This window comes from Mesoplodon mirus (assembly GCF_964341445.2).
Source record: "Mesoplodon mirus genome assembly, chromosome: 8".
Lineage (NCBI taxonomy): Eukaryota > Metazoa > Chordata > Mammalia > Artiodactyla > Ziphiidae > Mesoplodon > Mesoplodon mirus.
Window position 1 is genome coordinate 74,944,535 of NC_138984.1, and position 13,523 is coordinate 74,958,057.

At 35.2% G+C, this 13,523-nt stretch overlaps 1 protein-coding gene across 19 annotated transcripts in view; it reads right to left on the bottom strand.

The window, feature by feature from the left end:
* Positions 1 to 1,974: 1,974 nt before the first annotated feature.
* Positions 1,975 to 13,523, bottom strand: part of BAZ2B (bromodomain adjacent to zinc finger domain 2B) — a 375,589-nt gene continuing 364,040 nt past the window's right edge. For 12 of the 19 annotated variants that reach the window (XM_082629869.1, XM_082629868.1, XM_082629857.1 and 9 more), the window contains 3 exons: positions 10,833 to 11,095; positions 10,428 to 10,571; positions 1,976 to 6,464 (listed from right to left, as the gene is read on the bottom strand). In XM_082629869.1, the coding sequence (XP_082485995.1) occupies positions 6,311 to 6,464; positions 10,428 to 10,571; positions 10,833 to 11,095 (561 nt within the window). In that variant the 3' untranslated portion in view covers positions 1,976 to 6,310. Of the gene's footprint in view, positions 6,465 to 10,427; positions 10,572 to 10,832; positions 11,096 to 13,523 lie in introns of all 19 variants that reach the window. The other 7 variants (XM_082629864.1, XM_082629859.1, XM_082629860.1 and 4 more) reach the window with 1 other exon arrangement.

A 13,523-nucleotide genomic window follows, 5' to 3' on the forward strand; every position in this document is an offset into this window, starting at 1 on the left:
ACCAGTTATATTTACCAGCTAAATTTACCATACTTGGTTTGTGACTTTTTAAATGTTAAAAAAAGCACATTTTTTTGCAGAGATATTATGATCTATAGATAAGGAAGATGACAAAGATGTTAGTCTTCCCAAATTCTACCAACCAGAGAAAAAAAGCACTGTTAATGTTTTATACATCCCTGCAGAAAAAAAAGCACTAACATTTTAGTAGATGCATCCCTGCAGTTTGCCCCATGCTAAGTGCATTAAATATATTTTAACAGAATTACTATACATACTCTACTATAACCAGCCTTTTCACTTAATTTACCAATATTAATATAGATTTTCATGATAATTTTTAATGGCTGAATAGAATCAGCCTTTGTTTTTAAACAGTCACTTCTATATTCAAAAGAATTGAGATTTGCTATAATGAGGATATTCAGAAAAGCAATATTGAAGAAGAGCTGTAAACGTAATTGAAGAATTGGAGGAATCACAGACGAGAACATACCTTTCAAGGCCTTCCACTGTCTCCATACAAACCTGCCATGTAAATGTCTTGTTAGCCTTTGGTGAAGTAATGACCTTGCTGAGCTTCCCTTTCATCTCAGTGCAAGGTTTATTCCCAACTGGCTATAAGCCTTAGGTCTCTTTCATTCACTACTGAATCCCTCTTCAAGATTCAACCACATTCTTTGGTATCCATTACCATGATTATTGGGGCTATTTTTAATTTTTATTTATTTATTTAATAAACTTATTTATTTTTGGCTGTGTTGGGTCTTCATTGCTGCACGGGGGTTTTCTCTAGTTGCGGCGAGCGGGGGCTACTCTTCACTGGGGCGCGTGGACCTCTCATTGTGGTGGCTTCTCTTGTTGCGGAGCATGGGCTCTGGGCACGCTAGCTTCAGTAGTTGTGGCTTGTGGGCTCTAGAGAGTAGGCATAGTAGTTGTGGCGCACGGGCCCAGTTGCTCCGCGGCCTGTGGGATCCTCCCAGAACAGGGCTTGAACCCGTGTCCCCTGCATGGGCAGGCGGATTCTCAACCACTGCTCCAGTAGGGAAGTCCCAGGGCTATTTTTTAATTAAAGGACATGGTAAGGAGTTTGTTCAGTGAGAATAAGGGCAGTCTTAGAAGTCCAGCTTGATACTTAAATTTTTTTTTTAATTTCAAGAATGAACTACATACAACTTATAGTATACCTCACAATGCTTTTATTTAGTCATCCAAGTGAGAACAATCCAAATGATCTTCACGTGTATGGTCAGGGTAGAGATAGAACAAATAGATCTCAGATATTAATTTTGCTGAGGTGCAAAATTCTCTTCCACTGAAGGTCCAGAGGATCCGAATTATCTTTTCCTTTAACCCTGCCTTTAGCCAACCTGTTACGCATCACACTTCCAAGCACTGCTTTTGCTACAGTAACTCATAAGTCTATATAAGCTCCAACAATACCTAAGAACTCTCAATATTTTCTACTCACCTCCATTTACCTGAGCTTTTGCCTGCTCATCTCCTGAATGTTCCGTCTCCTGAATATCATTGGCTGAATATAAAATTTGGGGCCGTTTTATAGTCCTTAAAAAGCAGATAGGGTTAGATATGATGTCTACATAAAACAAAAACTACAAAAAGGCAATCAAAGTTGAAGCTGCTAAAAAGATTGGAGAAATTGCTCGATATCCCTCAAAACATGGTATTCAAATTCAAAAATCTGTAATAAATTGTTAGTGAAAATTAATCCAAACAAATATTGAATACTGGTTGAGAAGTAGGGGGAAGAATCCTCTTCCACTGCTAGTAGGAGTGTAAACTGGTGTAGTCATCTGGAGGGTAGTATGGCAATAGCATGGAAAGTTAGTGTGCATATACCTAACAACTTGGGGATTCTCCCCTACATATAGATCCTAGAGAAACTCTTACCACAGTCTGTTAGTTATCTATTGCTATGTAACAAATTACTCAAAACTGAGTGGCTTAAAACAACGATAAACATTTATTATTCCACAGTTTCTATGGGTCAAGAATTCAGGAGTGTCTCAGGGTCTCTTCTAAAGTTGCAGTCCAGATGTTGGCCGGGGCTCCTGTCATCTGTTTAACTTCAGCTGAAGGATCCACTTCTAAGATGCTGTTGTCACATGGCTTGTACGTTGGTGCTAGCTGTTGGCTGTCCCATGGGGCTGCTACAGTGTCCTCAACAACACTGTAGTTGGCTTTACCAGGAGCAAGTGATCCAAGAGAACAAGGTGGAAATAGCAACGTATTTATGACCTAGTCTGGTAATTCACACATCACTGCCATATTATGTTGGTCACACAGGCAAAACCCGATACAATGTGGGAAGTGATTACACAGGGGCATGAATCATTTGGGACCATCTAGGAAACAGGCTTGCACACGCAGGTCCATAGAAGACATGTATGACAACATTCACTGCAGTATTATTTGCAGTGACAAGGAGTTGCAGGCAACTTAGGTTTTCATGCTGAGAGAAGTTTGAAAGTAAAATGTGGTATATGCCTGTGATGGAATACCTTGTAGCAATCAAAAGTAATGAACCAGATTTATGTACTCCTTTTTCAACTCAAAAGAAACAAAATTAGAAAAATAGAATGACGTATAGCATAATGCAACTGATACAAGTTTGAAAAACACTGTATATATATATATTTTCCCCACATTATATATTTTTAAAGATGTATGTGTTGCTAAATACATATATAAAAGGTTAACTGGAAAGACATATGTGGTTGTATGTGGGAGGAAAGGGAATTGAAGAGGAGCTGAAGGAAGAAGTAAGAAAATGAAAGAAAAGAGGGGCTTTGCAAGAACAATGTGAAGAGTGTGTCATGAATTGAGGAGAGGAATTATCTTAATTCTGTGTAGTTGAGGGTTAAAAAAAAATTTTTTTTTTTTAGGCAGAGTTGTAATGTGGTCCAAGCAGGCCTCCTAAGAGATCTAACTGAGGCAAAATTCCTAGTAGATAAGGTTCTACTAGTTTCTCTGTGTTGTATTTTTTATGAGTCATATTCCTGTGGAAGGAAAACTTCAATTGTCTTAAAATACCTCTCTTATCTCCTTGTTGGAATGAAATTCTTATAACAGAACACAAACTTCTTTTGTTTCTCAAATGCAAATAATCTTGAGAGAGGTAGCCCACAAATACAATTTATAAAAAGGAGTAAATCATTGAGATCAGATTTCCTTGTTAAGGATATATTTCATAGGAGGCTAAATGAACAGGATTTTAAATTTCTTGAAAGGGTATGGGGGTAGAGGGGATAGAAAAGAGAAGGAGCACAGAGGGGGTACATTAAGGTACCAAAGACAGATCAGCTCCCTCATGATTTTGATTAAAACTAGTGCTTTTAACAAATTTCATTTTGGGGTTGAAATAAGAAAAAGAGATTACCTTGCATTTATGGTAATTTAGTTCTTTTGAGTTCAAGGTATACCCACAGATAAATTTTCATTTGTTTAATTTTAACCACGGTTAACAACTAAATAAATATATTAATTTAATCTCTAGATGTTGTTTCAAACTGACGACTATTTTGGGGGTTTGGTAGTAGTGGATTGATTGGTTTATCCTTAGGATAAATCAAAATCTATACTTGAGGTCAGGCCAATTTTTTACAATTCACAGAGCAACCAGGACTAAAATGGAGAAGGTTCAGGTTAAAGCCTAATTTATCTTAGAAAAAGTATGTTGTGCATACTTGTAATTGTATGATAGCAGAGGGTTAGGAAAATGTTTTTATATTTGAGGAGAATAATAATACTGGTTTTATTGAAGTTAGGTCCAACCTATGGCACCATGAATGCAAGAGTCATTCACATAACAAATGATCCACATGTGTATTGTAACAATTGTTCTGGAGACTAATTGTGGCCCTTTGGGGATCATGGCCAGTACTTCTTGAACAACTACTCCTGCTGAGTAGCAACAATGAAGACAGCAGTCCAAAGTAGCCAATTGTCACCTTTCTTTTTTTCAGGGATATTTAATTTATTTTTAAAAGAAAATTAATCACTCTTGAAAAACTGTTCTTCGTGTGTGTTTAAGTATTTTATTTCTCATTCGCCCCTCGGGCACCAGACATGTTAATATCAAGCTCTTATATGCCATCTAATATAAAGTAATGTAACCACATATGCTCCCTAAGGCAAAACACCCCCATGAAGACGACTCTCCATGGAGCATCTGGCAGCCAGTTCTATAAACACAAAAACCACACACTTGATTCACAGCACCACCTTGTTCTCTGTTCCACATGGTATTTTTGATTGAGCACCAGCTCCTTAAGGCATCACTGTAATATTTGGTTAACAGAAACTGACATATGTACATAATAACAGCTGATTTTCATATAAGCCTTCACAAACACTCTAGGAATTTTGGAAAATACTCTGAGGTTATGAAGCATTCTAAAGTTTAATATTTCTTCAAAACTTTTCTATTCTCCCTTCACTACTTATTAAAAGCCCTTTACTAAGGACATTAGCTAAGGATCACATCTGCACTAGACTGTAAGCTCCATGAAGGTAGGGCCTGTGCCTGTCTTGTTCATCAATGATTCCTCAGACCCCAGCAAGGCATCAAATCATAGTTCATGAATGCTTGAACTTGTATCTCATGACTTATTAGACAAATTTATATAATAAATTTTTCTTAATGACAACTGGGTTGTATGTCTACAATAGAGACATTTCACCTATTAAAACAAGACCTTAAAAAATATTCTAATATTTTCATATTAGAAATGTGAAATAAAAAATAAGAAGTGGTCCAGAGAGGTTCAGAGACTCATGAAAGTCACATCACTTGACTTAAGACCACCTTCCTCCACCCAGCCCAATGTTCTTTGAACCACACTCTGCTGCTCCTCCTTTATGATTCTGTAAAAAGCAAATTTAAATTAACTAGCTTTTTTGAAAAAAAAAATTTCCAGGTTCATTAAGAAAAACTAAAAAACTAGTTTGTAAAAGTCTTTTATTGTATCCGTGCCACACATAGTAGTGAAAAATAACACTCCTAAAAAAAAGAATGCTACCTTTTCCACAACATTTTATTTTAAATAAAACTTCAAGTACTCTTACATAGGTACAAAAAAATTCTGATCTACTTGCCTCCAACAGGCCACCACAACACACAGTAGATAAAACACAGTGGTTACAAATGTCTTTTAAATTTATTTCTGAGGCAAGGCAAATGGGAGGGAAATGTTTCTATGAAAAAATACTGTGTGCGTAGGAAATTGTCACAATGTTATTCCACATGGATACAAATGATTATACTTTAATTTAGGCCCTGGTGGCTTAAAATTATATAACAAAATAGAAAAAATGGAAAACTAATATCCCCTACACCCTGTTTCAAAGGCAGGCACTACCAAGATCAAGGAGATGCCACAGTGTTGGCAGAGGATAATTACTGTACAAGCTGTACAGCTATAATTACCTTCAGACTAAAATAAAATGCTACAATCCTTCTAAGGCATAAACAATAATGTCTGCAAACAATATATACACATAATACATATTTAAAACAAGACTTAATATAAACAATAATGAACAGTATATACATGTCAATTTTTCTTCACTGTCTTGAAATACAATTTAACTACACAAGTGATGCAGCAACATATATATATACATATATATGTATATATATATATATATATATATATATATAAATGTACTTGTAACTCTACAGTAAAGTTTATTTTTGGTGCTTTTATAGCACATCAGTGTAAACAGTTTAACTTGGCTTTGTTTTATATTTTAAAACATTCCTTGTTGTATTTTCAAGATTTAAAGCAATTTTTCTAGTTCTTCCTTTTCACAGAAAACGAAGATTCTGGATGTGGTTTAATCATAAATAATTCATAAAATTAAATACATTCACTAAAAAATAAACTACAAAGTAAAAAAATGAAAAATAGATATTTATTGAGAGGGAAAGGAGAACCATTTCCCACGTTAGAGCTCTGGTGTTGAATATTCAGTGCGATTTGATATATTTTCATTGCTATTGCACTATAACACCCTTTCCTTTGAAAATTCTTTGGGTGTGCTTCCCTATTCTACCTAAATTAGCTGATAAATCACACAAACCAATAACCAAGGGCCTTGGTTGTTGTAGGAGTGAAGCCTTTAAAAATGGTATCATTCTTCTGATACTTTTTTTTTGAATGATATTTATTTTAAGGGAAAAAAAGTCATTATGTATGTGCCTTGCACATGTATGTAAATACAGTTCACATTGCTGGTTCGTTTGTCCTTGTTTAAAAGGAAAAAAACAAGAGAGATTATTATAACTTCAGCTCATTTGGAAAGTATCTGTCCACTTTTTTTCAAAATACTTCCTCATACTGTGGCCAGCTCTGCCTATATCAGAATCATCTTCATTAAATGTTTCACAGTTGTCAAAAACAAGCCTGACATCTACAGCAAAAGTTTCAAGGTTTGGATACCTGGAAGAAAACACATGATTACAGGTTGCTTTTGTAGGCTGGTTTTGTTTTGCAAACAAATGAAGAGGTAATAAAAGATAAAATAAAACATAAAGTTGAAAGGAAAAAGAAAAAGATTAGGGTAACTGCATTTAAACTAATATAAAACATATTATACCCTCTTATAAATAGGACGTTTAAAAGACTGCACGTGTTCTGGACATATAGAACTTAAAGACAGGTTAAATGGAAAACAGATTTCTCTTGAAGATCAAGATATATTTCAACAAACTAGCATTTTTCTTACATCCAATTTCCTGTTCGACCTGTATCACAATTTTGTTACAGGACTCATCCTACTTGATTAGTTTATTAACTCTGACCAACTGTATCACTTGCAGTACCCTGTTTTTCACACTCAAAAATATTTAGCTACAGTAGCAATAATATAAATGCTTCCCATGCACTATGTACATGACACTTGCCCTGTAGCTTTTACATACATCCCAGGATAGGTCACTCTGTGTTAAACCTTGCCCCTTTCCCATTTTTCTTCTTCTCTCTTCAGATATACTCTTTTGCTCAAACACTGTCATATGATGATCCAAAACAAGCAAAAAAAGCATGTGCTATCTTTACTCTTTACTGGAGATAACATTATCAGGAAACTGCCTCTCAATGAGAGGCACTGTGAACTCAGTGCTTTTTTTTGTGGGAAAATCCCAGTCCTCTTTCCCTGTAAGAACGCAGAGAAGAGAACTGAAAGGTGCATGACTAGACTTATTAGTAAGGAAGGAGTGGTGCATTTCAAGCCAAATAAATACATTTTGAAAAAGGGCTTTTGGAAATTCAAATTTAAATTAATTCTAACTTATGACAAATTGAATACTAAAATAATTTACCCATTAGAAATACCTATGAAGCACACACTCAAGCTCTGAGATCTGGTAAAAGTAGAATTATTTCTTTGATAAAATATCTTGTACAGTCTTTTCACTCCTTTCTGCTAATATGTGCAATAATAAAAGAAGAAAATTTATTTATCTGTAATGAGCTCACAGAATTGTCAGCCCTATGTAACGTCACCCATTGTCCTTTTCTTCTGGGAATTATTATTTTTTAAATTAAGGTGAAATGCACATAACATCATACTAACCATTTAAGGTAGATAGTTAAGGCATTTAGCACACTCACAACATTGCATTACCTAGTTCCAAAACACTGTCATTACCCCAAAAGGAAACTCTATCCATTAAGCATTTACTCTCTATTCCTTCCTATCCCCAGCCCGTGGCAACCATCAACTTGTCTTTTGGTCTCTATACATTTACCTATTCTGGACATTTCACATAAATGCAATCATATAACATGTGTGGGAATAATTTTTATAAAATATTTTAAAGTTGCCTTGAGAAATATTTATCTCTTTAGACTGTTCCTTACTACAAGAAAAGGTTAATGATTAGCACTAGGGAGAAATATCCGGGAGAGAATTTTAGGTGAGATTCTAGATGAAATAAGTACAACAGAAGGAGGGGGAAGCTGATGGAACCCAGAAAGACTCATTAAAAGAGGCACTTCCTCCCCTCTGTTCTCTAAGTTTCTAGTTTAAAATTTGAAATACTGTTTGTGAGTTTGGGTTCCAGCTCATTGATTTGGGTTTAATGAAATAAGTCGAAGTTAGAGGAGTCTGAATTCTCTGAATTCTGTCTCCCACACCTGGCACCACAAACAGGATTATAAAGAACTGCTTCTCTCTGCTTGCTTCTGCTGTGACCTCCTCCATTTACCAGCGCTCATTCTCAAAAGATTTTGCAGATCTTTTGGTACTTCTGTGTTAATGTGTAAGCCTATTTATTTTGAGGTTTAGGTTCATCCTCTATCCAGGAACTAGCGAATTATGGAAGTTAAAAATGTTCATTGCAGCTCTATTTACAATAGCCAGGACACGGAAGCAACCTAAGTATCCATCAACAGATGAATGGATAAAGAAGATGTGGCACATACATACAATGGAATATTACTCAGCCATAAAAAGAAACGAAATTGAGTTATTTGTAGTGAGGTGGATGGACCTAGAGGCTGTCATACAGAGTGAAGTAAGTCAGAAAGAGAAAAACAAATACCGTATGCTAACACATACATATGGAATCTAAGGAAAAAAAAAAGGTCATGAAGAACCTAGGAGTAAGACAGGAATAAAGACACAGACCTACTAGAGCATGGACTTGAGGATATGGGGAGGGGGAAGGGTAAGCTGTGACAAAGTGAGAGAGTGGCATGGACATATATACACTACCAAACGTAAAATAGATAGCTAGTGGGAAGCAGCCGCATAGCACAGGGAGATCAGCTAGGTGGTTTGTGACCACCTAGAGGGGTGGGATAGGGAGGGTGGGAGGGAGGGAGATGCAAGAGAGAAGAGATATGGGAACATATGTATATGTATAACTGATTCAATTTGTTATAAAGCAGAAACTAACACACCATTGTAAAGCAATTATACTCCAATAAAGATGTTAAAAAAAAAAAAAAGCAAAAGCAAAAGAACCAGTTCATATATAGACAGAAGTTTTTGCTATTTGGATCATGTAAGAACCAATAGTTTTGGGCTTCCCTGGTGGCGCAGTGGTTGAGCATCTGCCTGCCGATGCAGGGGACACGGGTTCGTGCCCCGGTCTGGGAAGATCCCACATGCCGCAGAGCGACTGGGACCGTGAGCCATGGCCGCTGAGCCTGCGCGTCTGGAGCCTGTGCTCCGCAATGGGAGAGGCCACAACACTGAGAGGCCCGCGTACCGCAAAAAAAAAAAAAGAACCAATAGTTTTAATGTTTTCGGAATTTAGGCAGGTCCCTTTCGAAATTAAAAAATAATAAAATGGGACAGACATAATTCTTTAAAAGATTGACAGTTCAGCCTCCAGAGAAATAAACTAGTCATTTGGTCAGTCTTGTAAATCATCTGATACATGTAAGACAGACACTGATCTTTATGAGTTAAGTTCTACTCAACTCTTCTAAACTGAGTTTAAATTACGGTGATTTTCACCAAAAAATATCTAGGAAGAACATAATAATAATAACAATAATAATGCAATTAAACATATTTTATAGTTTTTTTAAATGTAAAGTTCCTTCTTTCTCCTTATTTATGACCTTGCTTGAAGTGATGTGCATGGGCTACACTAAGGTAAACTGGTATGCAGGAATAAAGGGTACAGGGAGAATGGAGAAGGGAAATGCACAGCTCCTGGCCATTAACACATGGAATGCTTTTGTGTGGGCTTGTTTTGTAAGAGAACAGCCTTATTCTTGTGGCTCCAAAATGTCTAGAACCAGTGTCCAATGTCCAGAACCAACTAAATGCCAACATCTAACAGCTGCTACTCTCTGGCAAGAAGTCTGAGGCAATCTAACAAAGATCATTAACTGTGGCCCGAAGTCATTTTGCTCTTTGGATAGGATCACAAACAGAATATGGTAGAGAGGAGCAAATAATAATTTTCTTCCACATTTAATAAACACATTTTTAGTATTCTCCAACAACTCACAATAAAGCTTTTAATAGTTAAAATTTCCAGTGATCTTCTATCTCTACATTGTAATAATCTGAAAATATTACAGAGTCAATTTTTATTAAATCCACATGAGACAGTGTCAATATTCCACTGATGTACAATACAAGCTCTAGCTTACACGTAATGTACTTTGGGAGGCTTTCTTGATACTCTTCCTTACCTTCCAGGCTGAGTTTGGTGCCCTTCCAATGTCAAAATGCTTTATCACACTGTTTTTTAATTATTTAAATAATTTTAATTGATTTGTCTTACATACTATACTACCCTGACCAAACGCACACACACACACACCCCTCTCCAAAGGCAGAGCCTATGTCTTTGCTGTTAATGTATTTTTGGCTCACTAGAAAAGTACCCAGCATATACCAAGCATTCAATAAATATTGAACTGAAATGATTTACTTACTGTCCACTACTTAATTTCTCTCTAATTGTGGAAAAATCCATAGGCTTCTTAATAACTTTCTTATAACCAGGAACAAATTTCAAGTTTACAGGAAGTAGAAAAGGCCATGCATCCTCATGAGTTTCCATTTCAGTAAGGATCATACTAAACAAAACAATGTCTGAAATCAGTATCTATGCTTTAGAAATATCTATTTTTATTAAAAATTTACCTTTCATAATCTTTCAAGTAAAAAATGCAAATTAATTTATTTAAAAAGATAAAAGAATATATTTACTTATACTATAGACTTTCATTTCCTACTTACACAAATTGTCAAAAAGTTGCCTTTAGTATGGTAGGAGATTTCTAAGCAAATAAAATAGGAAGTTGCAAATATACAGTACATGAAAACTGAAATAATACCTGCAAAGAGCTAGGTCCTTGGAGTCATCTCTTTTAGGTTTCTTAACAGAAGGAAAACCTTCTTGTTTTGACAAATTAATAGAAGTGTTTTCCTCCATTTTTCTTTTTTTCAGGTCTTTGATTCCTCTTTTTAATGAACTACTTGTAGTTACAGAGTCTTCATCTTCAGTATCCCCTGTTAAAGTTACTTTCTTGCCTTTTTTTGACTCAGTCTTCTTTCCTTTGACATGAAGTTTTTTGATTTTTAGAGTTTGACCACTTGCCTTTAATTAAAAAAAAAAAAGGAAATGAGGTATAAGAAAAACAACTGTCTACAGGCCTTTTATTATTTTAAGTTAGGAAAGCCTAACAGGGCCAACAAAAAGAATATTATCTCTGATCTCGAAGGTTGATCATTTTATTATTTTCAAGAGAGATCTATGAATTTGTTCTCCCATAATATGAGGCAAAAATCTAATAAAGCATGAAAAATTTATTTTAGGAATTCTTAAAATCTGAAGATGTTGATCTCGTGGTAATCCATCTTCGGAACTATAGAACTTATCAGCAGTATTTCTTTAATCTAGGTCAGTGGACCCCAACCTTTTTGGCACCAGGGACCGGTTTCACGTAAGAAAATTTTTCCATGGACAGGGGGATGGTTCAGGCGGTGATGCGAGCAATGGGGAGGATTGGGGAGTGGCAGATGAAGCTTCGCTCGCTCCCTGCCACTCATCTCCTGCAGTGCGGCCTGGTTCCTAACAGGCCACCAAGGTAGCGGTCTGAGGCCTGGGGGTTGGGGACCCCTGGTCTAGGTCACTAACTGAATGAGTTTAAAGATACAAAAGTACTATCTTTTGGAGCACAGTATAATTAAGAACAAAGGTTGAATATAAACAAAAATATAGATCTTATTAATAAGAAAATTGAAGAGATAATTAAGAAGCTAGGCCAAAACAAGGAAAATAGCTCATGAAGTGTCCAATAGAGAAAAAGTCCTTTGTAAATGATCAGATCTACTGGAAATGGATATTTCTTTCTAGATAAAGAAAAAAAAGCATTTTCTATAAGAATAGAGTTCCACAAACTTGTGGTTACCAGGTGTGAACAAAGCATAGGTGAAGGAAGAGGGAAAAAAAATGTCTGTTTTTGAGGAAAACAATAAAGAAATAGTATAAAAGAGATTATATTTGGAATCAAAGAATATGATTTCCAGCTATGGCTCTGTCAGTAACTAGCTATGGAACTTTGTACAAAAATATCTGTGAGTCCCTGTTTTCTCACCTGTAAAATAAGAAAGATAAGCCACACAATTGGTATGGTCATTCTGGTTCTAAAATTACACGGAAAAAAAAAAAAAAAACTTCAAAAAAACTCAACATGGCCTTACTCAATCTAAATACAATGTACAGGCAGCACACTGATGTAACAATAGGTGCCCACCACACCCCTCAATCTAGAAATAGTGAAATAAATCTGTATTTTCAGATTTTACAATATTACAATAAATATATCAGATCATAGAAGAATATCAGTGCAAAGACCCTGTAATGTAGGTTTTTTGTTTTAATTTTCCAGAACAGTGTTTATCCTCTTTTAGCAAATTATTTCCTCTCTTACCCAGACTATTAAGAAATCTTAGACTTAAGACTTAGGGTCAGATATCTATCAGCTGTAATATAAAGTTGGATGTATCCTTGAAATGAATTTGGCTGAAAAACGTTTCTCTGGAGTATTTCATACCAATTTCTTTGAGGATTTCAGGACCTCTTCTAGCATTATTTTTTTTAATTGCTTTTAATCAAGCAATTAAAATTATTTGTTTCTCTATTGGTAGGTTAAAAGTATAGTTAAAGAGATATTTTAATTGACTAAAATAATAAAACAAACCATAAATCTAACATCTTCCCCATACCATATGAAAGAATCACTACCCCTTGAAACTAACTGGAATAATTAAAATGTTTTACTAAGTCTCTTCTCCATTTAGTTTATTAATTGTAATTCACTAAAATCTGATTATTTTGAGTTTTTATATTACACTGAGATTTTAGCACTCTGAAATCATAAAAAAAGAGAAAGAGAATGCTTAATTCATTAGGAAAATGTCTATTTAATGAAGATTAAATTAAGTTAGATTGAGTAATTGTGTTACTTAAAAAGAACAAAATTTCATGAATAATGGGTCAAAATTTCTAGTTCCTATTTGAATGAAAATACTATTGGATTGGCCAAGAAGTTCATTCGGGATTTTCCATAAGATGTTATGGACCCCAATAATTGGGATCATATTCTAACAAATTAATACTCATAGTAAGAAAACATGAAATTTAAATCCACAGAAATAAAAACTTTCATGATGTTTTAAAAAGACAATGAAGCCTCTCTCTTTCTTTTATAAATGATGTTTATCAGCTTACCTCATTAGATCATGCACATACACTTTTAAAAGCAAGCTTTTACACAGTTGCTCTGTTACTGATGACTTTGTTCTTGGACAGAAAAGTCCCCCTTCCCCACCCTTTCTATCTTATTAGAGCCCAAATCCAAAGAGGAACTTCAGGATATCTTAAGCCGAACCTATCAGATTACACATACAAGGGCTCATTTCTGTTATGCTTGTATATCTGTATATCAGAAGTTGTGAACTAGTGGCTCAGAGGCTGTAAACAGCCCACAGAATGTGTTGTTGTTTGGCTCATAATGCTTGTA